This window comes from Crinia signifera, chromosome 4, assembly GCF_055691185.1.
Source record: "Crinia signifera chromosome 4, ASM5569118v1, whole genome shotgun sequence".
Classification (NCBI taxonomy): Eukaryota; Metazoa; Chordata; class Amphibia; order Anura; family Myobatrachidae; genus Crinia; species Crinia signifera.
Genome location: NC_139220.1, coordinates 35,297,230 through 35,322,062, shown reverse-complemented (window position 1 = coordinate 35,322,062; position 24,833 = coordinate 35,297,230). Strand labels below are relative to the sequence as shown.

The following is a 24,833-nucleotide window of genomic DNA, read 5'->3' as shown; positions in this document are numbered from 1 at the left end:
CAGTCCCCACACATCCTCACTTATTTTCTCTTCACTTTCCCGTCCTCCTCACCCAAGGCTAGCGATGGCCATCTCTGCAGTCATCATTAATAGTTGCCATCAATAACGATAGTGTAACTGGCCATTGATGGTAACAGACTATGTGAGGGATGATCATTGATGGTCATCCATTTTCTTTGACTGACTGGCCCATGTGCCAATCAGATCCTGGGGGTGAGGCTTCATGGATGTCAGGGGCGGAGCTATGATCTGTGCCCCGTCAACCTGGGCGGGGGGGGGGGGGGGTGAAGGATATTAATTTCTGCTGTGCCATTGATTTAGGAGTACAATCTGGTTACCTACGAACGATGGCTAAACTTTTCTACATCGGCCATAAACCATCGATTTAGGGGGAGGGGAGGGCTAGTCCCCCCACTGCTGTGCTAAGGAGAGCAGCAGGAAGTAGCAGGGGAGACTGCCAACTGTCCTCCCCCTTCACCACGGGACACTGCCAGCCCTGGGCGGACGCGGGACCATCCAAAAAAAAGAGGATGATCCAGCAAAAATCAGAACAGTTGGGAGGTATGCTCCTAAGAGGTGACAAAGATCGCACCTCAGTACTTTGCATTGAATGGCATTCACAGCTTCTAAATGCTCATTATTTATAACAGAAAGTGTATTAATACATGTACATATAAGCCCTTGTGTGCACTAGGTATAAAACCTTCCTAAGAGGGTAATTGAAGCGTGCCCAAGATGGCTGCCGCACCTGGTACCTTTAGGGGGTTCAATATAACACATGGAGGTTATTACCCAAATTGTCTGAACCAACCCTGCATTATGCTGTGCGCTCTAGGATTTATTTTACTTCTGAATTACTGTATAACTTCATCTTTTGTACTATATGCTTTGTTTTTGATGTCTGTAAAGCTGCTTCAATCCAGCTGGAGAAAGAGCACTATAAAAATAAAAGTATTGTTATTGTATTGTTATTACTACTATTTGGTTGCTAGGGGTAACATCCACTCATTTCCTCTTTAGAAGGTTTGATTAACCCCTTCAGTGGCAATCCCGAGAATTTTCCGGGCTGTGCCTCAGTGCCCAGTCTGGCAAGCCCGGAAAATTCTCGGGATTGCCACTGTTTAGAGCCGGGCAGCGCTGCTGAGTTCACTCACTGATCTCAGGCAGCGTCACGCTGCCCGGCTCCCTCCCCTCTGCAGCGCAGCCTCCTCCCCCCTTCCCTCCGGGTTTCTTACTGAAGTCCCCGGTGCCGGCTTATGACAAGCCGGCTGCCGGGGCAGCGGCGCGGGGGGCGCAGGTCCAGGCAGCCGCTGATTGACAGTGCAGTGGTGCTGCCCAGACCCAGGGAGGTAGTGGTGTTTTTTTTTTAAGGGAGCGCTACCCATAAAAAACTCACCCAGTGGGGAGCGCTCCCCCAAAAATACCCACCACTGAAGGGGTTAATACATCTCATCCTAAATCCTAGATTTTTACTTTGCCTCAGCGAACTTTTCACCTCAGGTCATGTGCAATGGCCCGTATGGTCACACAAATGGTCCCTCTGTCATGCGCCAGTGGCCACTGCGGTTTGCAAAAGGGTTAAACATCACTAACTCCACACTGCTGTTTTAAACAAGCCGTCTCCATGATCCTTTTCCTGTTTCCCAACACTGGTGACTTAGCCCGAGGCAGGAATAAAATGGCTGAGTAAGAGTTCACCGATTCAAAGCATGCGTCAACGTGCATTCAGCTGCAGGATTTGGCGGCTGCCCATGGAATGGAATCACACAGGGGATGTGCAATGTCATCACACTCGTAGCTATGTTTGTGTTTCTATAGGAGGACATGAGCTTCTGATCAATGCCCGCTTTCTCTTTCTAAGTCACATGCATGGAAAGCTGGAGGCCCCGTCACAGCAATTTACGCACTTCTATTTATATTTAAATGAGGTCTTATTGAGCTCTACATTGTGTTTCATTATCATAAAGGTTTTATATTGTACTTTAGTTATTTTCCCTGCCTTGTTAAATAAACCCTTTACGGTCTTTATGGAGCAGCAAGGACATTTCTCTGGGCTTCACTTATTTGCAACCACTGCTGTGCCGTCTCCTTTATGGCAGGGGCGGAGTTAGTCAATTTGTCTAGTGGCAAAAAGCTCCTGATGGCATTACTACAGCTGGCCATGTGGTCCAAAAAATCTTAAAAGATTTTGTGGGATGCCTGCTGGCAGGGGCGGATTAAGCCTTTGTGGGGCCTGGGTCACTTTAGACAGGGGGGCCCCCTCCCATTTGTCATTACTGGCCGCAAACTGCATGGGAGAATATTATACTGTCAAAACACAGAGTAAAGGCAGTATAAACTTGGTCAATGGGTAACTGCAGGGTGGGGAATTAATATATACAGTATATGGGTATATATATATATATACACCTTGGGAGGGTGTATCAGCGCTGGCTGTGCCCTTCGCGCCAGAGCCTGTTCCGCCACTGATTGGGGTCATTTGTCTGTAAACGAAGAATTAAAAAAAACTTGTCAGATGCAGAAAAGTTAGCCCCTGAGTTTACTCCGATCCTGCCCAGAGGGAGAACCCATAACTTTATCTATCCTAGACATTCCCCTGTGCTAGGCCAACTTGACAGACCTAATTACTCCTTTGTGTGCTTAAAGATGTCGTAGCAGAAAGTGCAAGCAATTTTTGCAGGATATGGAGAGAGGGAGCAGTGAAGACAGAGATTGGAGGTAGGAGCAGATAGGGACTGGGGGTGGGGTGGAGAGTTTGTGGGTTAAAAACGGTCACAGCTCAAAGTGAAAGTAAAAACTGTCACAGCTCCAAGTGAAAGTAAATTGCAGAAGCCGTCATTCTCATGGGCATTCAGCTCTGGAGAACATCAGATTCCCACTTACTGTGAAATGTCTGCATGCCGTGACCTGGTTTCTCCTTTTCCAATTTGTTTCAGACATGGTCGGTTCTACCAATAAGTAGCTTTAGCCGCTTAGATCGCTGTGATCTGGGTGGGGTACCATCGCTCAGGATTACCTAATAGATGCTGGGAAATGAGTCAGCCCCTGCGATCTGCTTTGCAGATTGTCAGGGGGTCTGCCAGTGGTTTAACTACAATTTGTGTGCTCCCCCGCCACAAAACTTTGTGTGGCCTCACCTAAAATTTGTGCGTGTCCCCCCCCCTCCCCCCTCACCGCTGTATCTGCCACCGCCACCACCCGGTCCGTTGCTGCTCCCTCTGTTCCTGACCTGCCAAGAACAGATTCTCCTGTCTTTGGTCTCGGCGCTCCTCCTGTTAGAATGTCACTCGCAAAATGGCTACTGCCTTACATCAAACCGTTATTTAGGATGCAAGAGGAGGTCGCCTCCTACTCTAGCATCCTTAATAACTGCTGTGAGGGGGGGTCGCCATTTGCAAGTGACATTCTAACAGGAGGAGTGCCGGGACTGCAGACATGAAGCTCTGCTGGTCCCGGCGGGCCGGCATCAACAGATTCTGCGGCGGCCATAACAATAGCTTCCACAGACGCTGCGGTGCCCAAATGTGCCTAGCACCTCCAAGCCACTGTGGGGTCTGCAGAGCTATAGTTACGACAGTGGGGTCTGTGCATAAATGGACAGCACTGACCCCTGGCTGACCGCACCTCACGCCGCCCACTTCGGCCAGCAGTGCGGTGTGTAGCCCATAGACTACAATAGGCTACCGCCATTCTGAGATGGCGGGAGCTATGGAAGCCGATATCTGGAATGTTTTGCATTCCGGCTATGGATACATCGGGCAACATCGCATCCCCTATATAAACTTATGGGGGGGGCAGCTGCGCTTGACAATATATACATTCGGAGGCACTTAATATTTGCAGGTAACCCCCGAAAATGGGTGTTTTCGGGGGTATTATCAGCAAATATTGAATGAGAAATGGTCTCCTAACAGACTTACACAGTTCCTCCCTGCATTTGTGTGTTACTGTAGCCTGTAATACTTATGTCCACGGATATCTTATTACTGATAGGCGTCACTTCCACTAATTAAATAAATACTTTCCATAAAGTCACTTCTGATATTACACGGCTCGAACAGATAAGGATAACTGCACATTTGCAGCACCTGTTCTGAGCATGTGCAGTACTGGTCCTGCGTCCTCACAAACGCCACTTTTGCTGGTGTTAACCTCCGCATCGGAAACCCGGCGGCCGGGGCGCAGTACTACATAAAATGCAGCAAACCACCAAAAACAGGGGTTTTTACTGTATTTTTAGTTTACTCCATTTATGGCACTGCGGAGGTCAGAGTCTCCTTCTTCCAGTGGGGGATGTCACCATGCTTCAAAATGATCTCGAAATTCTAGACGAGTGGGCAAAAAAATGAAAATGAGGTTCAATGAAGATAAATGTAAGGTTATGCACCTTGGGAGACACAACCAGTGTGCAAGTTACAACCTTAGCGGAGAGGAACTGGGTAATTCCATACTTGAAAAGGATCTAGGAGTCCAAATAGACAGCAAACTGGGATGTAGTGCCCATTGTAATGTAGCTACAAAAAATCTACAAAAAAGGCCAACAAAATTCTGGCATGTATTAAGAGGGGAATGGTAACTAGGGACTCAAGGGTAATTATGCCATTGTATAAAGCATTGGTGAGACCTCACCTCGAGTACGGAGTGCAGTTCTGGGTCCCGTACTACAAAAAGGACATTATAGAATTAGAAAAAATCCAAAGGCGAGCAACAAAGCTTATTAGGGGAATGGAGAATTTAAGCTACGAGGAGAAATTAAGAAATTTGGGACTTTTTACATTGGAAAAGAGACGTTTAAGGGGGGACATGCTCAACATGTACAAGTATATCAAGGGCCAATATAAGGAACTGTCACACACCCTATTTTCTACTAGAAAGGAATCTAGAACACAAGGGCATGAGTATAGATTAGAAGAAAAAAGATTCCATTCAGCTAGTAGAAAGAATTTCTTTACGGTCAGAACAGTCAAACTGTGGAACTCTCTTCCCGTCGAGGTGGTGGCGGCTGGCTCATTAAATGCATTCAAGGCTAAGTTGGATAAACATCTACTGGACAAAGACGTCCATGGGTACAAATAAGAAATAGAATCTGTCTGTAAAATATCAGAACCTACCAAATCAGCAATGGATACCAAATCAGTTATGGATAATCTATACCAGGTTGAACTGGATGGACGCAAGTCTTTTTTCAGCCTTACCTACTATGTAACTATGTAACTATTATATGGCCTGAGACAGAGATGGGGCAGCCGGTCTGCGTAACCTCAGGGTTTCTTACCTGGCTGATGGTGTCGCAAGGTGGGGGTTATTCAAACCTAATGAGGATGTTGTCATTAGCAACCAATAAGAATTTAGTTACCATTTGTCTATTACATCCCAGAAAATGATAGAATTTAATTGGTTGCTATGGGCAACATCCACACTATTACCTTTAGAGTATTTATTCAATTTATTTCTTAAGGGGAAATATGTCAAATAAGGTGAACAAGGTGCCTAAAGCAACCAATCAGCTTCTGGCATTTACCTCACACACGGCCAGATGCATTAAGCTTCAAAAGTGATAAAATGGAGAGTGATAAACAGCCAGCCAATCAGCTCCTGCCTGACATTTTTCAAACACAGCCTGTGACATGACAGGTAGGAGCTGATTGGCTGGCTGTTTATGACTCTCCATTTGATCACTTTTGAAGCTGAGTACATCTGGCCCAGAGACTTTGAAATGACAGAAGCTGATTGGTTGCTTTGGGCAAGGCTTGAGACCCCCCAATGTGACTGACAAGGATGGGGGGGATACATTGTGTACAGGCCTGTGTCTAGGAAACAACAACATTTTAATTCACCATACAGTTACTTCACAAGCTGGGTTTTCTCTAGCAGAATAGAAACACGCCTTGCAAATGTTTCCACCTCCACAAATATTTCCAGGACTTCCTCTGCCAATTTGGAAACTGGATACTCCAAGTAGTCCAGGCTTCTCTTAACCCCTGTCATGCCCGGGGAATTAAATGTATCTTTTCTCTCTTTTTAAATCAGAAATAAATCTTTTCCGCATTCACAGCGGCCACAAAATAAAAGTTATAAATGTTGACTTTATGGTCTACAGCCCGGGAGTAATATAAAAAAAAGGAGTTTTAGCTTTGTGGAGTGAAAACAGGACCAGGATTAAGGATTTACTCAGTGATACATAGGAACTGCCTGTATGGATAAGTGACTGCATAAGCCATGTGCTCCAGGAGTGCCTTACCAGTTATCCTACAGGAAACTATCCTGCCCATATGGACTCACCACAATAAGCTCCGCCCTTCTCTCACAGGCCACACCCAGGATAGATTACTAACACAGTCGGGGCATAAGTCTCCTATGCAGGTGCTACAGATGTGTTCAGGATAGTCACAGTTAAAATCCCGGCTGCTGTCAGAACACCAGCGCCGGAACTTCAAAATGGTTCAGGATACTGACGCTGGAACCCTGAAAGTCGGAATCTCTCCTCAGGGAGAGGGCAGCGATTTCAGTGAGGCGGGGGGTGGGGGCATTGATGGGACGGGGTGCCCATCAGATCATCTGAAGTGGGGGCGCGGTCAGCACGATTGTGTCTTCCTGGCCACGCCCCTTGATGTGCAAAGGCTGAATTTCAGGAATTGCACAGCGGGGGGGGAAGGGCTACAAAGATGCGATCTGCATCATTTGCTCCCACGGACCCCCCTGCCGAGGGGGAGGTTTGTGGGAGACTAGCCACATTCTGGGGGGGGGGGGGGGGTGCAAGTGGGGGACCCAATTTCTGGGACTCTCCTGGCCATTCCATGAGGCTAGGCAACCCTGACTTAGTACATAATGGGCATTATTCTTTAACTGGGTACTTGTGGCAGCTATAGCGCTATACAGAGCAGTACAGTAAGATGTGTTCTATACAGAGTGTCAGTGTGCAAGTATAGGGACAACCATATAACAAAGATCCTGGTGTTGTTATCACCATATGCAAAAGAAGTTAAAAAAGTATTCCAAAATAAGGGCCTTCCAGGGGTGATTAAGAAACTAGTAGGATAGAAACACATTTGTGCAAATGGCCGGCTTCTAATGAAGTATTTGAATAAAAAAGGGGGGGGGGGGGGGTTTGGAGATTTTTTTCAAGGAGTATAAGACAGTGCGGACGCCTCGGGAGTGTGATATTCACCGAAGATGTTTGCACAGGTGGTTTGCACATGCACAAACTTCACCATCGGCCAGGGGACCAATTTCGGCCCAATCCATGGGTCTGAATCACCCCAAAAGTTAGATAGCTTGGTAAATTGACTAATGCTGCTGTCCCGATAAAGGTCTATGGGTACTAGGATAAGGGGCATAAAACGGGTTAACCACTTCTTAAATGATCTCCACGTCATAAATAATAGATCCTTAGCTTAGTCACTGACCAGTTCTCTAGTAACCTGAATCTCCTCAACCGCATTCCCTGTCAGATACACAAAGGCTATGACTAATAGCTGCATACAGGACCTTAATGATGGATAATCTAATCTCAAATGTGGCCTATACCATAAGTACATCAAATAGCGCCTGTGCACAGTGCTAGCCAAACCCCACATGTGACCTGTCCTATTTATCTAGTGGGCAGATCTATGATGGAGACGCCATGATGATTACTGCTATGACCATAGTAAAATGTTATTACAGGCCTGTGCCTCAGGAAGAAAGTAATGAGAGAAATTTGAATGGGTTAGGTATTGGTTCCTTGGTAACCGCCTCCCCCTCTTCCCCCGCAGCCTTACCCTAACCCTCCCCCCATTCCCTGCAGGCTAACCCTGGAGCTTCTAAACCCTTACCATCTCTCCAATTCCTGCTGCCTAACCCTGACCATCCCCACATACCCTAAACCTTAACACTGCAACCCCCCCCCCCCCCAAGCCACCTAACATCCCCCGGCAACCAATGTTCAGAGTGCCGACTGTCTGGATTCCAGCTTCGGCATTGGAAGCAGTGTCTGTATTCCATCACTGTTCTTCTCACCAGTGTTGGGATTCCTAAGATGGTATTTCGACTGCTGGCATTCCAAGCGCTGGTATACCAACTACTGTACATCCCATGTGCAGGCCCTACCTTGAAAATATCTGTAAATTGATTGGTACTGGTAGATATTTACAAACCAGGGGCGTAACTAACTATTTCGCGCCTCCCCCGCCGCACGTTTTTTGGCGCCCCCCCTCACACACACACCTTACCTGCCCCCCCTTCTTACCCGTACCTGTCCTGCTCTCTGCCGGGACCAGCCTGACCGTCACGGTCCCGGCCGGCTACTGCTGCTACAATGAAAACTGACTCTTAGAAAATGGCTGCCCCATACTGCAGACAGAAAACTGTCTGCAGTATGGGGGCAGCCATTTTCTAATTGTCAGTTTTCATTGCTGCAGGAGCCGGCCGGGACCGTGACGTCAGGCAGGTCCCGGCAGAGAGCCGGGCGAGACGCAGACCACGGGTAACTATAGCCCCGCAGCCCCCCCGGCGGCGCCCCCAATTTCTCTGCGCCCCCCCCGCCACCGCGGGGGGCTGCGGAGCTATAGTTACGCCACTGTTACAAACATTGTGCAAGATACAAACCTGTGCTAAGTTGTAGATTTGCTTTCAAACTTAAGGGCATGAAGGTCAACATGACTGAAGGGCGACATTTGGTTAGGGCGACAGGGTCATTAGGATGACACAAACATTAGGCCATACTTGCCTACTTTTGAAAACTAGTTTCAGGGAGATTATAGTTGGTGGTAGAATTTTGCAAAGCGCCCCACTGAGGGGGTGTGTCATGCTCCACCCAAAGGGCGTGTCTAATTCCATATATGGAGAGATTGTGAAAAGAGATTGTGTACGTGGCCCCTAGAAGCGTGGGTGTGTACTGCTACATCTGAGAGGAATCTTATAAAATGACTTATATCCAAATGTAGATGAGCCCCAAAGCAGTTAGTAAGATATACTATACTTGGTAAAGTGCTGGGAAATGGTGCTGATGATTCAATGTAAATGTATCTGTCTCTCATTCCTTTTTCCCCCCCAAAATTTCACAGTGTAATGTGGGCTAGGTGACATGAGGGAGATTGCTAGACTAATGAGGGAGAGAGGGAGATTACTGATATGTCAGGGAGTCTCCTGCAGAATGCAGGAGGGTAGGCAACTATGCATTAGGCTGACATGGGGAAGGTCGACAGGCAAAAGGTCCACATGAGGCTTTCCACTTTATTTCGAACCGACGTGTGCCCACAGGCGGTATTTATTGCCCTACCATCTACTAGGGTGTGGAGGGAGAATAAAACAGTGTGCCGAGCGCAGCGAGCCATGCGCGGGGGAAACGGTGCTACGTTACGGTGTGCATGCCGACTGTGTTGACATTTGGGTAAAAACCTTGGAAAACCCCATGTCGACCTTTTAACTGTTGACCTTCCCCATGTTGACCTAATGCTTGTGTTGACCTAATTACCTTTTGACCTAACCCCATGTTGACATTCATGCATGTCGACCTTCAGTGGTCGACCTAATGCTTGTCTATCCTATGATCGTACCCCTATATGTACCCCTTAAGCTTACACCGGACAGATAAAGTTGATGGTGTTGGTTCATCCACACTTCGGCTTTGTGGGCCCAGCACAGAGCAGCCCATATTCCGATTTCCCTTTATTTTCCCTCTGTTTGCCCAACTTCTTGAGCTGAAGTACCTCAGAAAAGAAATACCATTGTGAGTAAAGTCGGCTTTTAGCCATGGACAGAGTGGAAAGTCAGGACTTCAAAGGAAAAGCAATACGATCTGAGAACATCACTTAGAATCAACACAGACAAGGGATTTGGATGGTGTAATGTGTAATTGTAACAATTAGCACTTTCATCTCACCTATTGCTTGCTTGATGTCACTCACGCCAAATCAGTATGATCTCATCTGTAGGCATGAAACGCTCCATTCTTCTGATGTTCCACTCTCACTACCCCTATTATTCCTATTGTGGATGTGTTTATTTTTCTAGGTTACCAGCAAGTGCGGAATCCTGCAGTGAGGTTCAGATGCAGGCTTCCCCTCCACTATCCCAGACGCGGCAGTGATACGGGGACGCCAATGGTAATATATATATATATATATTCGAGTAAAACAGACAGCGGCACTCAAATTGGGGGCTCAACCAATCAGCGAACGGCCAGTTATTTTAATAGGAATTTTTTTCTATGCTCCCGCTGCTCGCCGCTACCCTGGACTCTGCTCTCCGGTCCCCACTCTCTGCCACAGACCCTGCCGCTACCGCTACCTCGACTGCAGCTCCCCCCAGATTCTGCTCTCCGGCCCCCACTCCCCGCCATGGAGCCAGACCCTGCCGCTACCGCTACCTCTCTTGCCTCCCAGACCCTGCTTCCCATCCCTGCTCCCCGCCTCGCTGATGGCTGCACATAAGATTTATCTTATGTGCTGACTGTCCGACCTCCGGATTTGATCCGATGCGCATGGGAGCGTGCATCGGATCAGATCGTATGTCATACTCTACGCAATTTGGGCAATTTCCCTCGATTTCTCATCCCGATCCTCCAGAATCGGGCCCAAATCGCATATCTGACTTTTGTCAATGTCTAACTAATGCTTGTCTAACTTTTGTTTATGTCTAATTAAGGCATATCTAACTTTTGTCAATGTTTAATTAATGCATGAATAACTTTTGTCAATGTCTTTTTACCTTGCGGCACACTAATACCCCTTTCACACAGAAAAATGAAATACCCGGGTGAAGCAGTTCCACCCGGGAATTTCATTAAATACACGGGTCCTTTTTCTGTGTGAAAGGGCACACCCGTGTCGTAAATCCCGTGTCTCCGACCCGGGAAATGACCAGGGTCGAGGACACGGGATTTATGACCCGTGTTGACCCTTTCACACAGAAGAGATACCCGTGTTATTCAGCAAATTACCAGGTAGAAATTTTCAACCCAGTAATTTTGTTCTTCTGTGTGAAGGGGGGTCAGGCTGCTCCCGGCAAATTGACACGGCATTTGAAATGCCGTGTATTTGCCGGGATTTTCAGACTTTTCTGTCTGAAAGGGGTATAAATAAGATTTTAAATTTGCCAAGTCACACCATGAGATCCCCACAGGGCAAAACACATTGGCCCCCACAGGAAAAAAAAAACTTATTGGCCCCCCATATAAAAAAAAAAAAAATCACACTAGTCCCCACAGGTAACAAAAATAAAATACATTTTCCCTTTACATGAAAAGAAGAGACCAGTAAATAACAGTTGAACTGGTGGTGGCTGTAAGCTGGTTTGGGCATCTCTAGATCTGGGGGCACACTTAAGAACAGCTCAGGGCACACTAGTGTGCCACGGCACAGTGGTTGAAAAACACTGGTCTAACTAATGCATGTTTAACTTGTCAATGTCTAACTAATGCATGTCTGACTTTTGCCAATGTCCAGAGGCGTACCTAGATATTCGTAGGCCCCATAGCAAAAGTTTGCAAGGGACCCTATTTAGCAACTGATGATGATAAATGTATGTAAAACATATTACTTAAACAGCAAAGATGGGCCCCCTTCAGCTCTGGGCCCCATAGCAGCTGCACCCCTTGCACCTATGGTAGTTACGCCCTTGCCAATATCTAAATAAGGCATACTGTATCTAACTTTTGTCATTGTCTAATTAATGCATGAATAACGTTTGTCAATGTCAGTCTAACTAATGCATGTCTAACTTTTGTCAATGTCTAACTAATGCATATCTAACTTTTAGTGACGGCCTATTGACTGACTAGACATTGTCTGTCAGCCATCTGGAACCCCCTTGGTGTATCATTGGAACAAATGCTTAGACAGATAGGGGGACTATGTGGAAAAATAGCCCGTACCAAGGCATACCTCCCAACTTTGGCAGCTAAGCAGGCGGGACGCTGCTGCGGCGCGATGCAGGCGCGCCAACATTTTCGGGTGCGTGGCCTAATTTGGGGGAGTGGCCTATACTCGCGGCTCTCCCGCGAGGCCACGCCCCCATTTTGCCGCTATGGGGGCATGACCCAGAGGCTCTGTGAGCCTCTAGCCATGCCCCCAGCCCCCTGGCTACGGGAATAGACGCTGTGCGCATGCGCACAGCGTTTATTCCCCGCTGCTTAGCAGCTGACAGGGGGGACTCCCAACAGCCCCCCCACACCGCGGGACACTGCCGCCTGCGGGTGGGACAGCGGGACAGGCCCTGACAATCGGGACTGTCCCGCTAAAATCGGGACTGTTGGGAGGTATGCCAAGGCCATACTAGTGTAATTATACAAGTTGAATAATTTTAGGCAATGAGATGTCTTATTGGACCTCGTACATCGAACATCCGTTTTTATAGTATAAAAACTTTTAAACAGGGTTATCCAGCTTCGTAATGATTGCCTTTGTCGCCCTCATGCAACTTTTACTAAATACATTTCCTTTCTGCAAAATCTTCCTTCCATGCATTTGTGACAGGCCTGTTTATGAGCATTGGAAGTTATTCCTGGGCTTTGTGCTGTATCATAGAGACAAAAATGAATAAGTAGGCCAAATCATTTCTGGAAAACCCTGCATCTGTCTTGCGCACGTCCGTGACAGGAAACTGGGTGGAGAATACTGAGGCATGGTGTCTCCAAATAGCCAGATAATCAGGCAGCGAGAGTGCTTACGGAGCTGTCTCACTCCTGCAGGTACAGTAGCTGCTGCATTATCAGACTACACCCAACACTTTCCCTGCACTGTAGACAGATTCCCAGACTAGGGTGGCAGAGCTCGCCTCGCATTTGGGGAATTGCGCACAAAACAACACATCCCTTCCACCTGTAAATTATAGGCCATGTAGGTGTCACATCTCCGGCTTAAACTCTCCACATACTGTGAGGATCTGGCCCAACCCAGTGTAATTCTATAACCGGATAGCTCAGTCGAACGCGGTTACTCAACACATGGTTCTTTATACACAATTACGTAATTATAACAAAGTTAAGAGCAAATCCCGAGATGCCTCTGCAGCAATAAATCACATGTTTAAACACATTAAACTGGTATCTGAATTAGTTTACTACATAATTATATAGATGGAATAATGTCAGCCTATAAATCATATTAGGGCAACCGCAAATATTTTATGATTTGTCCTGTGTGGAACTATAATGGTATATACAGTAGCATGCATAAGATAATGGTAGGTTTAACTTTTGACACTGGTTAAAATTGCAAAGGCTCTTACTAGGGATGCAGACGGCAGGTCAATATTAGATCTACACTACAGTCAATGCGTCGACCACTGTTGCTCGACAGGCCATAGGTCATCCCTTGGAAAGAGTTGACATACCTTAGGTTAGTGGTTTTCAAACGTTTTATCTTGCAGCGCAATAAATACGATTTTAAAATTGCCAAATCACACCGTGAGATCCCCACAGGGAACAACACATTGACCCCCACAGGGAAAAAAAAAATCAAACCTATCAGCCCCCATATAGAAAAAACAATCACACTGGTCCCCACAGGTAACAAAAATAAAATACATCGGCCCTTTACATGAAAAGAAGAGACCCGTAAATAACAGTTGAACTGGTGGTGGCTGTAAACTGGTTTGGGCATCTGGTGGAACACTTGAGAATGTCTAATTAATGCATGTCTAACTTTTGTCAATATCTATCTAATGCATGTTTGACTTTTGTCAATGTTTAAACTAATGCATATCTAACTTTTATTTATGTCTATTTAACGCATGTCTAACTTTTGTCAATGTCTAACTAATGCATGTCTACTTAAGGCATATCTAACTTTTGTCAATGTCTAATGCATGAATAACTTTTGTCAATGTCAGTCTAACTAATGCATGTCTAACATTTGTCAATGTCTAACTAATGCATGTCTACCTTTTGTCAATGTCTAACTAATGCACATCTAACTTTTGTTTATGTCTAATTCAGGCAGGAATGGGATCATTCGTCAGACTGCATTTAGGTCTACAGTCATTAGGGCAACCCCACTAGGTCGACTGGCAGGAAGGTCGACCTGACTTAAGGTCGACATGGGCCAAGGTAGACATGACTTAAGGTCGAATTTGCATAAAGGTCGACATGAGGAAGGTCGACTGGTCATAAGGTCGACATGGGTTTTTCACTGTTTTTTTATCCGAATGTCGACACAGTCGACATGGACACAGTTGGCAATGAGAATAGGACCCTTGCATCGCTCGCTTCGCTCGCGATGCTTCGGGCACGGTGCCTCGCTGCGCTCGGCACACTATTTTATTCTCCCACCACGCCCTAGTGGATGGTAGGGCATGAAATACCGCCTGTCGGCACATGTCGGCTCAAAAAACAGTGAAAAACCCATGTCGACCTTATGACCAGTCGACCTTCCTCATGTCGACCTTTATGCAAATTCGACCTTAAGTCATGTCGACCTTGGCCCATGTCGACCTTAAGTCAGGTCGACCTTCCTGCCAGTCGACCTAGTGGGGTCGACCTAATGACTGTAGACCTAAATGCAGTCTGACGAATGACCGCATCCCTTCAGGCATATCTAACTTTTGTCTATACAGTAGCATGCATAAGATAAAGGTAGCTTTGACACACTGGTTAAAATAGCAAGGCTCTTACTAGGGGATGCAGTGGGCAGGTTGACATTAGATCTACACTACAGTCAATATGTCGACCACTGTTGGTTGACAGGCCATAGGTTGTCACGTGAAATGGGTCGACATACCCATATGGGTCAGTGGCTTTCAACTTTTTTATCGTTTAGCGCAATAAATACGATTTGAAAATTGCCAAGGCACACCGTGAGCTAACCACAGGGCAAAACACATTGGCCCCCCAGGGAAAAAAATCAAACATATTAACCCCCATAAAAAAAACAATCACACGGGTCCCCACAAAAATAAAATACATCGGCCCTTTCCATGAAAAGAAGAGACCAATAAATAACAGTTGAACTGGTGGTGGCTGTAAACTGGTTTGGCACACTTCAATGTCTAATTGGTTTGGGCATCTCTAGTACAACTCTAGCCCCTAAATCTAGCTGCCATTTTACACTAATAGTTTATGCAAACCTGTCTTTTGTGACCCCTATCAATGGTGTTTATAGTTAAGACTTAACTGACCTTCCCATTACAATACCATAATTTATGACTTTTGAATGCTATAACATATAGGCATATGGTGTTGTATAATGTTGTTTGTGTTGTTGCTAGGTTACCTGGGTTTCTGATAAGTGCATGTGGGAGTAGTTGGAGAATTTTGCTGTTCTGCCTCCATTTATCTAGATTAGGACTGTACCTAATGTCAGTGTTCTCCTATACCAATGATAAGGGAACACGGAACACGGGAGGAGCAGTGTGTATCTATGTAAGATTGTTCTGCAAGTGTACGGGGAAGAAGGGACGGCAGGGCAGGTGCAGCAGGATAGCTGGGTATTTATCTGTACATTAGTTTCTATTACGAGCTTCTGAGCCAATGGAGAAGTAATATCAGTGACAGGGTATTGTCTCCAGTGAGCGCAATCCATCTTTGTTGCTATGGTAGCGTGTCACCATCTGCTCAATATGGCTGTGTCACCTGTCTGATAGGTAAGATAAGACCCGTCTAGTGATTACTGGAACAAATAAATGGAGAGCTAGAATTTCATCGGCCATTGAGGCAGATGTGCAAGGCTTTGGAGATAAAGAGGAGAGAGAGAAACTACCAGCCAGTTGGTCCCTAACTGTCATGGTGCGAGCTGTGTTTGAAAAAATGACAGTTAGGGTCTGCCTGGTAGTTTATCTATGTCCACTTTATCTTAGTACATCTGTCCCTGGTAAAACAATAGGGAAACGAAGTCCGTGGACACAACACAATGATGTGGCGCCAGATGTACTCAGCTTCAGAAAGTGATAAAAGGGAGAAACTACCAGACAATCAGCTCATAACTGTCATTTTTCCAACCCCCGTCTGTAGCATGGCAGTTAGGCGCTGCATGACTGGTTGTTTATCACTCTCCACCACATCACTTTTTGAAGCTTGGTACATCTGGCCCGTGGTATCTCTGGCCCGTGGTATCCTGCTGTCTCATCTGATGTGGTGAACATTAGATGGGACGACTCTGATGTTGGCGTGCCTGAGAGTGCGGTAGAGGCTACTCATTAGACTATGCGTACGATACGTCGGTGCCACCTGCTGTATCGGATGACATATGGTGTAATGCACTGGTGTCAAACTCATGGCCCTCCAGCTGTTGTGGAACTACACATCCCAGCATGCGCTGTCATAGTTTTAGCAATCCATTATATAAAATCTGTGGCAGTGCATGCTGGAATGTGTAGTTCCACAACAGCTGTAGGGCCATGGGTTTGACACCACTGGTGTAATGTGTAGCCGGCCCAAGACAAGCACATCAGAATGTGTCAGCGGCAAAGTAAAGGACATTTTTGCAGCATATGTAGTGAAAATGCCCATTAGATACGCGCCACTAGTGAGCGTATATATAACTCTCCATCAAGCCCAAAACACGCATTCCCAAAATCTGTGCAATCCAGCACAACCACTTAACCATGAATACCTGAACCAGGTGCCTTTGCTGTAGGTAACTACCAACACGTCAGGAGGTGCGGCACTCAGCACGAGAAACATAATGCAAATAGTTTCAGTGCGTTAATCAAAGATCACTGTCATCAGGGATGTGAAATATATATATATATATATATATATATATATATATATATATATATATATATGAATTATTGTGCATTCCAAGTATAGTGCTCACACACTCAAGGTGACTGAAGTAATATGAGAATGTTTTTGTTGTTACATAAATACACAAGTGACGCACAAGAGTCATGATTGGCCTAACAATATAGGCTAAAAATAAATATATATTTGTGGCATTAAATAAATGTGATGTAATAACTGTGTGCCGGGTGAAGTGATAAAATGCAAGGTGATAACGCACCAGCCAATCAGATTCTGTCAAGTTACAGGCTGGGTTTGAAATTGACAGGAGTTCATTGGCTGCTGCGTTATCACCTTTCACTTTATCACTTCACAGGGCTTAATACATCTGCCCCATAAACTCTACCACTGAGGTGCTCTATAACAAGTCTGTGAGAGTGAAAATTAGATAAATAGGTACAGACCATACTTCAGTGTAAGGGGGGGGGGGGCGATATATGCTGGGCAGGCAATCTAGGCGAATGCACAGACAGCACATTTTTGCCTTTATTCTTGTTAAATCGCTCAGGCACAAATTCACACCCTTGCGAGTCATCCAGAACCCGCCCCGAGAGTGATAGTACGCCCGCCCCCATTCGCACACCGGGATCGTTCGTCCAGCACGCGAATGGATATTTTACTAAACAACCATTCGCATGCCAGTCGGAACCTCCCCCATCTTTCGATGGTCACGGGCATATGTACGGGTGATCCAGACCACTCGTACATATGAACGAAGAAATGCAGTGATATGGGCGGGCAGCTGACATCCGGTTATGGCAGCTGGCTGCCCACCGCGCGTGAGTCACGACCGCATTTCCATATGTTTGCCCAGCGTTTTCGTGGGAGCGCCCATTAAACGCTGGGCATATGCATATGCTAATACCCCTAGCCAGCACCCCACACCCCTCTCCTCCACCCCCCACCCCTGCTTGCAAGGAAGGGAGCGTGCAATGGGCGATCAGATGAAGTGCCGAGTTCCCACGCGTACGCACATGCGCAGAAATGTAGCTGCACATGCGCATACTCAAAACATCGGTCCTCCTTGCGAATTCGCGTCTGGCCCTTTATGTAACAGCATCAAAATTTTTTTTTTGTCCATCCTCCAATACCCCTTTCACGCTGCCAGCAATATCGGTGGTGACGTCACCAACCAGGTCGGCCGCCAGTCTGAAAAGGTGTCCCAGCCAGGTGTACCCTTATACAACATCCCAGGTGCAACCCTACATACAGTAGCAGTATAAAGGGGTATTACTGCTACTTCAGGAGGTGGGTGTGTACGATATACAGGCATGGCCATGTGCAGCACACAATTTGCCATTGAATGTATATTATTTCACAATATCTTCTATTGAGACATTTAACACAACCATCGAATACGTAATCCAGGTAAGGAGGGAAGCTATGAAAGTGTAATCTGTAACTAATCATTTTGTACACCTTTATGTAATGGTTTTATGTTTCTTCTGCGTCCAGAACAGCGAGACAAAGAGAGTGAATAAGAACACAAACAGCACACCACCTAAGCACACACAGGCACCTATTTATATCACTGACTGCTGCAGTATACCGGGCAGTGAGGTTCCTCTGCATGGGAAAACTTTATCAGAACCTGCAATATCTTTCCCTCACTGTATATTACACCACGTCTTCTTCTGATAACTCACTTCTCATGCACCGGAATAGAACAGTGTTTGCTGTATATCCACGCACACAATCATCTGCTTATACTGTATTGTTTACATACTGTGCGCACACACATACATACAGTGTAGTTACTATTGCGTGCTTACATATCACGTACGGGACATTAACTTATTAAATATACAAATTTATCACTAGAAGAGGTGTTTACACATTCACTTGTTTATATATATATACAGTATATATATATAGAGAGAGAGAGAGAGAGAGAGAGAGAGAGAGAGAGAGAAGGAAAGGTTGTGTATGCATGTACATATATATATACACACACACACACACACACACACACACACATACTGTCACATGAATACAGGAAAGTGATAAGTGTATATGTATATGTGTATATATATATATATATATATATGGAAAGGTGTGCACAGTGTGTTTGTGTGTGTGTGTATGTGTGTGTATATATATATATAGTATGTACTATTAATTGGTGATTTTTAAGATTACTGGATCTCAATCTATCTATCTATCTATCTATCTATCTATCTATCTATCTATCTATCTATCTATCTATTCATCTATCCAAGTTTCCATTCATCGGACTCAGCAAGCAATAAGGTCCCCCCACAACACAGGGTACACCTGTACACCCCACACCAGGGACTCTGCACACAGACCACCTGTGGATGAATCTGGAAGACCACTGAACAATCTGCAGTACATTGTCGCTAGATGATAAAGTTACTTCCAAACTTTTTCAAACAAAACAATTAACAGTGAATTGCAAAGTACAGCAGTGATATTAGTAATAATGGGGATGACACAGAAATCCGATTACACTTCATTCTAATAGTTCCACAGTGATAGTGTTGCCGAAAGTGACACAACCAGCCAGCCAGCCTGCCATATATATGTATTACAGCAGCAGCCTCTACATCACTGGGAAGCATCTCTCCCCCCCTAAGGAACTTACCTTCTGTTCTGCACCAGGCATCCGCTGTCCCTGCTCCTATCCACATTGATCTGGGTCCTGCTGCTGCTGTTGCCTCCCAGCCCTGCCTGCACTCACTCCCTTCTGTCACTCTGCAGCCCCAGGGCTCAGGAAGAAGGCAGGATAAGGGTGCACTGAGGAGGAGAGAAGGAGGTGTGGAGGGGAGTTTATTAAACAGAGCACCTATTGTCTGCAAACCCCAGCATATGGTATATTTCATACATATTGAAGGAATTAGACTGCTATATGTTTCCAGAAGTCAGTGGACTTGGATGCAGAAGCAGAAAGTGGGGATCAGTGGGGAAGGGCTGAGATGATTCCCAGTTCCTGGCAGTACTGCAATGTCTAATGATGGAGTAATATAGAATATTACGCATCGTTAGCAGCCTGGTGACTACTACAAATAGACCAAACAGAAAACAATGTTACTTACAGATTGCAGCCCCAAAAGTGAAAGGAATTGCTCAGCGTACAGCTTACACACCCAATGTACTAGTACTGACAGTGCCAGGATACTCACAGCTGCAGGGCAGGACTCTGATCTCTGATTGCTGTGGGTCAGAGGCCAGGAGAGGCAGACACCATACTCACAGATCACACAGATAAGGAGATCTACAGTACACCTATAGCCTGTATATTGCATGTGCTTAAATGGCAAGCTCCAGGGAGCAAAGAACCCATGACCTCTGTTCTAACTGGGGTGGTAATACAAAGTGCATATAACATGCAAATAACATGAGGTAGGACATACAGGAGAAAGTATAGCTTCCAGCGGTGATGGACTGGGGGGGATTGCAGAGCACATGGTAGAACGTCACAGTGTATGACTGAATGTAGAACAGACATATACTCCTATGGAAAATACAGATCACTGCCCAGGTTCAGGTAAAAACAAAGGTGTAGCCTAATAAGCAGGTGGCAGTCACAGCCAGGCTTGTGAAATCAGGGACTATTTAATGAATTGTTGGTGACATCGTCTGCAGCGGGAAACATCAAAGTGACACTACAAGAGTAGCCTTCTCCAGAGGGGAAAGTGCCGTATTCTGATAGTACTCGGCGTACACAGCACCCGGACCTTATCCTGGCCAGACTCATTGTACACAACCTGTAGCGTGAAAGGTAGCCACCGTTGCCACCGTCACTGACAGATGAGGGGGCATGAGGAATACAGACAGTTGAGGAGGGGGCATGTGGGTGGCAGACTGGTAAGGAGGGTGCATGTGGGTGACAGACTGGTGAGGGGGGCATGTGGGTGACAGACTGGTGAGGAGGGGGCATGTGGGTGACAGACTGGTGAGGAGGCAGCATATGGGTGACAGACTGTTGAGGAGGGGGCATGTGAGTGACAGACTGGTGAGGAGGGACATGTGAGTGACTGATGAGGAGGGGGCATGTGGGTGACACACTGGTGAGGAGGGGGCATGTGGGTGACAGACTGGTGGGGAAGGGGCATGTGGGTGACAGACTGGTGGGGAAGGGGCATGTGGGTGACAGACTGGTGGGGAAGGGGCATGTGGCTGACAGACTGGTGAGGAGGGGGCATGTGGGTGACAGACTGGTGAGAAGGCGGCATGTGGGTGACAGGCTGGTGAGGGGACATGTGGGTGAAAGACTGTTGAAGAGGGGGCTTTTGGGTGACAGACTGGTTAGGAGGGACATGTGGGTGACAGACTGGTGAGGAGGGGGCATGTGAGTGACAGACTAGTGAGAAGGGGGCATGTGGGTGACACATTGGTGAGGAGGGGGCATGTGGGTGAACGACTGGTGAGGAGGGGGCATGTGGGTGACAGACTGGTGAGGAGGCGGCATGTGGGTGACAGACTGTTGAGGAGGGGGCATGTGAGTGACAGACTGGTAAGGGGGGGGGCATGTGGGTGACTGACTGGTTAGGAGGGGACATGTGGGTGACAGACTGTTGAGAAGGGGGCATGTGAGTGACAGACTGGTGAGGAGGGACATGTGAGTGACTGATGAGGAGGGGGCATGTGGGTGACACACTGGCGAGGAGGGGAGGCATGTAGGTGACAGACTGGTGAGGAGGGGGTATGTGGGTGACACTGGTGGGGAAAGGGCATGTTGGTGACAGACTGGTGAGGCGGCATGTGGGTGACAGAGTGGTGAGGAGGAGGCATGTGGGTGACAGACTGGTGAGGAGGGAGCATGTGGGTGACAGACTGGTGAGGAGGGGGCATGAGGAATACAGACAGGTGAGGAGGGGTATGTGGGTGACATACAGGTGAGGAGTGGACATGTGGGTGACAGACAGGTGAGGTGTGGACATGTGGGTGACAGGTGAGGAGGGGACATGTGGGTGAGAGACTGGTGAGGAGGGATATGTGGGTGACAGACTGGTGAGGAGGGGGCATGTGAGTGACAGACTGGTAAGGGGGGGCATGTGGGTGACAGACTGGTGAGGAGGGGGCATGTGGGTGGAAGACTGTTGAGGAGGGGGCATGTGAGTGACAGACTAGTGAGGAAGGGGCATGTAGGTGACAGACTGGTGAGGAGGCGGCATGTGGGTGACAGACTGTTGAGGAGGGGGCATGTGAGTGACAGACTGGTAAGGTGGGGGCATGTGGGTGACAGACTGGTTAGGAGGGACATGTGGGTGACAGACTGGTGAGGAGGGGGCATGTGGGTGACAGGTTAAGAGGGGGATGTGGGGGACAGACTGGTGAGGAGGGGGCATGTGTGCGACAGACTGGTTGGTAGGGGGCATGTGAGTGACAGGTTAGGAGGGGCATGTAGGTGACAGACAGGTGAGGAGGGGGCATGTGGGTGACTGACTGGTGAGGAGGGGACATGTGGGTGACAGGTTAGGAGGGGGCATGTGGGTGTGGGTGACAGGTTAGGAGGGGGCATGTGTGTGACAGACTGGTTGGGAGGGGGCATGTGAGTGACAGGTTAGGAGGGGCGTGTAGGTGACAGACAGGTGAGGAGGGGGCATGTGGGTGACTGACTGGTGAGGAGGGGGCATGTGGGTGACAAGTTAAGAGGGGGCATGAAGGTGACAGACTAGTGAGGAGGGGGCATGTGGGTGACAGACTGGTTGGGAGGGGGCATGTGGGTGACCACTTAGGAGGGGGCATGTATGGCACACTGGTGACATTACTCTGATCTCTCTGATTCCCCGGCTCTCATGCCTTTCATCGGTTGCAGAAACAGCGTAGAGTGAAAAGCTGACAATCATAAAATGCAGCACAAACGTACCCACCGCCAGCAGGTCAAAGATAAACTTACAGGGAAGTAAACACAAAAACAACACTATTAATATTATTATGTAACTCACAATATACCAGACTCAAAGGTTAATTTACAAAGCGACTCAGTATATAATGTAACAGTAATACTATACAATGAGTTGCCTATGGAGATCACTGGCAGCCAGTTTCCTATACACCACCAACAAATCAGTCCGACCACTGTACCAGATATACCACTACGTCTAGCATCTGATAGAGGACAAGTGGAGACGTTTTCCATATTGACCAATTAAAAAGGATTAAAAAGTCTGTAGTCATAATATTAAAGGGCATTTTACCATATGACAAAGTAACAGCTTTTGGTTATCTACAGACTTACCGACCCCCAGAGCGAGGATGGTAGAAAATGTTTCACCTCTTCTAACCCTCTCCATTCTATTGCCGACAGGCGGTATGTCATGCCCTACCATCCACTACGGTGTGGAGGGAGAATATAAGAGTGTGCCCGAAGCATAGCGAGCGGACGCGGTACACTATACGGTGTAGATAGTGTCCATACTGACCTGTGTCGACATAGACACCAAAAAAACTCATGTCAACCTTTTTATGACCTTTTGGCCCTGTCGACCTTTTAACCATGTCGACATTTTGACTGTCGACCTTTTAACCCGGTCGACCTTTTGACCCTGTCTACCTATAGTGGCCAACCTTATGACTGTAGACCTAGACATTGTAGATCTAAAATACCATAACCATGGAGAGCACATGGTTATTATATTATAATATTGGAAGCTTAATACAATATTACCGTTGCTGTCGTCTCAGTTGTGGTACATTACCTACATTACCTACACCAAGATGAACTGGAGGCACAATACCATGGCATCATCTGAACAGAGCACTGGAATGTGGTGCAATATGAACTTGGCAATGGCATGCTACATAATATAAACTCTGGCACTGTAATGTGTGCACAAGATGAACTGGAAGCACTATAGTATGGCATCACCTGACCAGGGCACTGGAATGTGGTGCAATATGAACCTGGAGGACACTGGTATGTTACATAATGTGAACTGAGGCACTATAATGTTTGTTTTTGATAAAGCTAACAGCGAAACGTACGTTGGCATTTGCTGTGATTTATGATTCCTTAAGTCATTACAATATGGTTATTCGTAGGAAGTAAATACCGCCCAATTTATGTTTATATATTTATACCAACAGTGCATTCCAGTGGCGTATTTATTATGGGGGCAGTGTGCGCAGAGCTGAGTACCAGGGGGGGCCTACACTGCACACGCTGCACCCATTCTTTTAATACTTACCCTCTGGAGTCCAACGGTGATGGCAGGAGCACTGCTGAATTCATTAGCAAACTTGTATGGCGGCTATTCTTCTGGTGATCTGTAGTGCTCAGACTACAAAACGCCGGCAGCAGCAAGGCTGCGAGAATCTCCATAATAATGGCCGCCACACCATTTTTCCAGAGATCCGTCCATGCTCAGACCATACTACACACTTCGTTGTTCCTGGCAGACAGGAGGGGGCTCGGCCGAAGGAGGCTGCACACAGACCGCATCCTCTCTTTATATGCCCCTTGTGAATCCGCTATGACCAGACTGAAGGTTATTTGGAACTTTTGGATAATGTATATGTAACTATGAGATTGTATTCCTCTTGAAACAACAAAGGTTGGGTTGTATATTACCTTGAATACGGTGATTTTCCTGTTATCATACTTAAGCAATCACTGTTGTATTAGTACAATGTAGTGTGAAATTTAAATGAGATACAACAGCAGAATAAAAACATGGGGCAATAATTTGTTCTCATAAACAATTATTGTACTTTAGTAGTCAGGTACAGAGTTAACCAGCAGGGGGCAGTGTACTTTCACTCTATACATTATATATATTTTTTGCTGTTTTTTTAATATATAATCTTATTAAGTTATTAAAATGGAATAATAAGAGTAAAATGTTGTATTGTTTATGTGTGTTAGGTATACATACAATGATCTAGGGCACTACTGTGCGGCATACAATGAGCTAGGGCACTACTATGGAGCATACAATGAGCTATGACACTACCATGGTGCATACAATGATCTAGGGCACTACTGTGGGGCATACAATGAGCTAGGGCACTACTATGGGGCATACAATGAGCTATGACACTACCATGGTGCATACAATGATGTAGGGCACTACTGTGGGGCATACAATGATCTAGGGTGCTACTGTGGGGCATACAATAAGCTAGGGCACTACTATGGCCCATACAATAAGCTATGGCACTACTA

At 46.6% G+C, this 24,833-nt stretch overlaps 1 protein-coding gene across 9 annotated transcripts in view; it reads right to left on the bottom strand.

The window, feature by feature from the left end:
* Nucleotides 1-24,833, bottom strand: part of SYNPO (synaptopodin) — a 125,444-nt gene that overhangs the window by 81,224 nt on the left and 19,387 nt on the right. For 3 of the 9 annotated variants that reach the window (XM_083181549.1, XM_083181557.1, XM_083181558.1), the window contains exon 1: nt 19,308-19,447. The exons of 4 other annotated variants lie outside the window; for them this stretch is intronic. Coding sequence is in view for 2 of the 5 variants with exons in the window: in XM_083181555.1 (XP_083037681.1) it covers nt 19,308-19,459 (152 nt within the window). In the remaining 3 variants the exon portion in view is untranslated. Of the gene's footprint in view, nt 1-19,307; nt 19,460-24,833 lie in introns of those variants that run through there. 2 more of the 9 variants (XM_083181555.1, XM_083181556.1) reach the window with 1 other exon arrangement.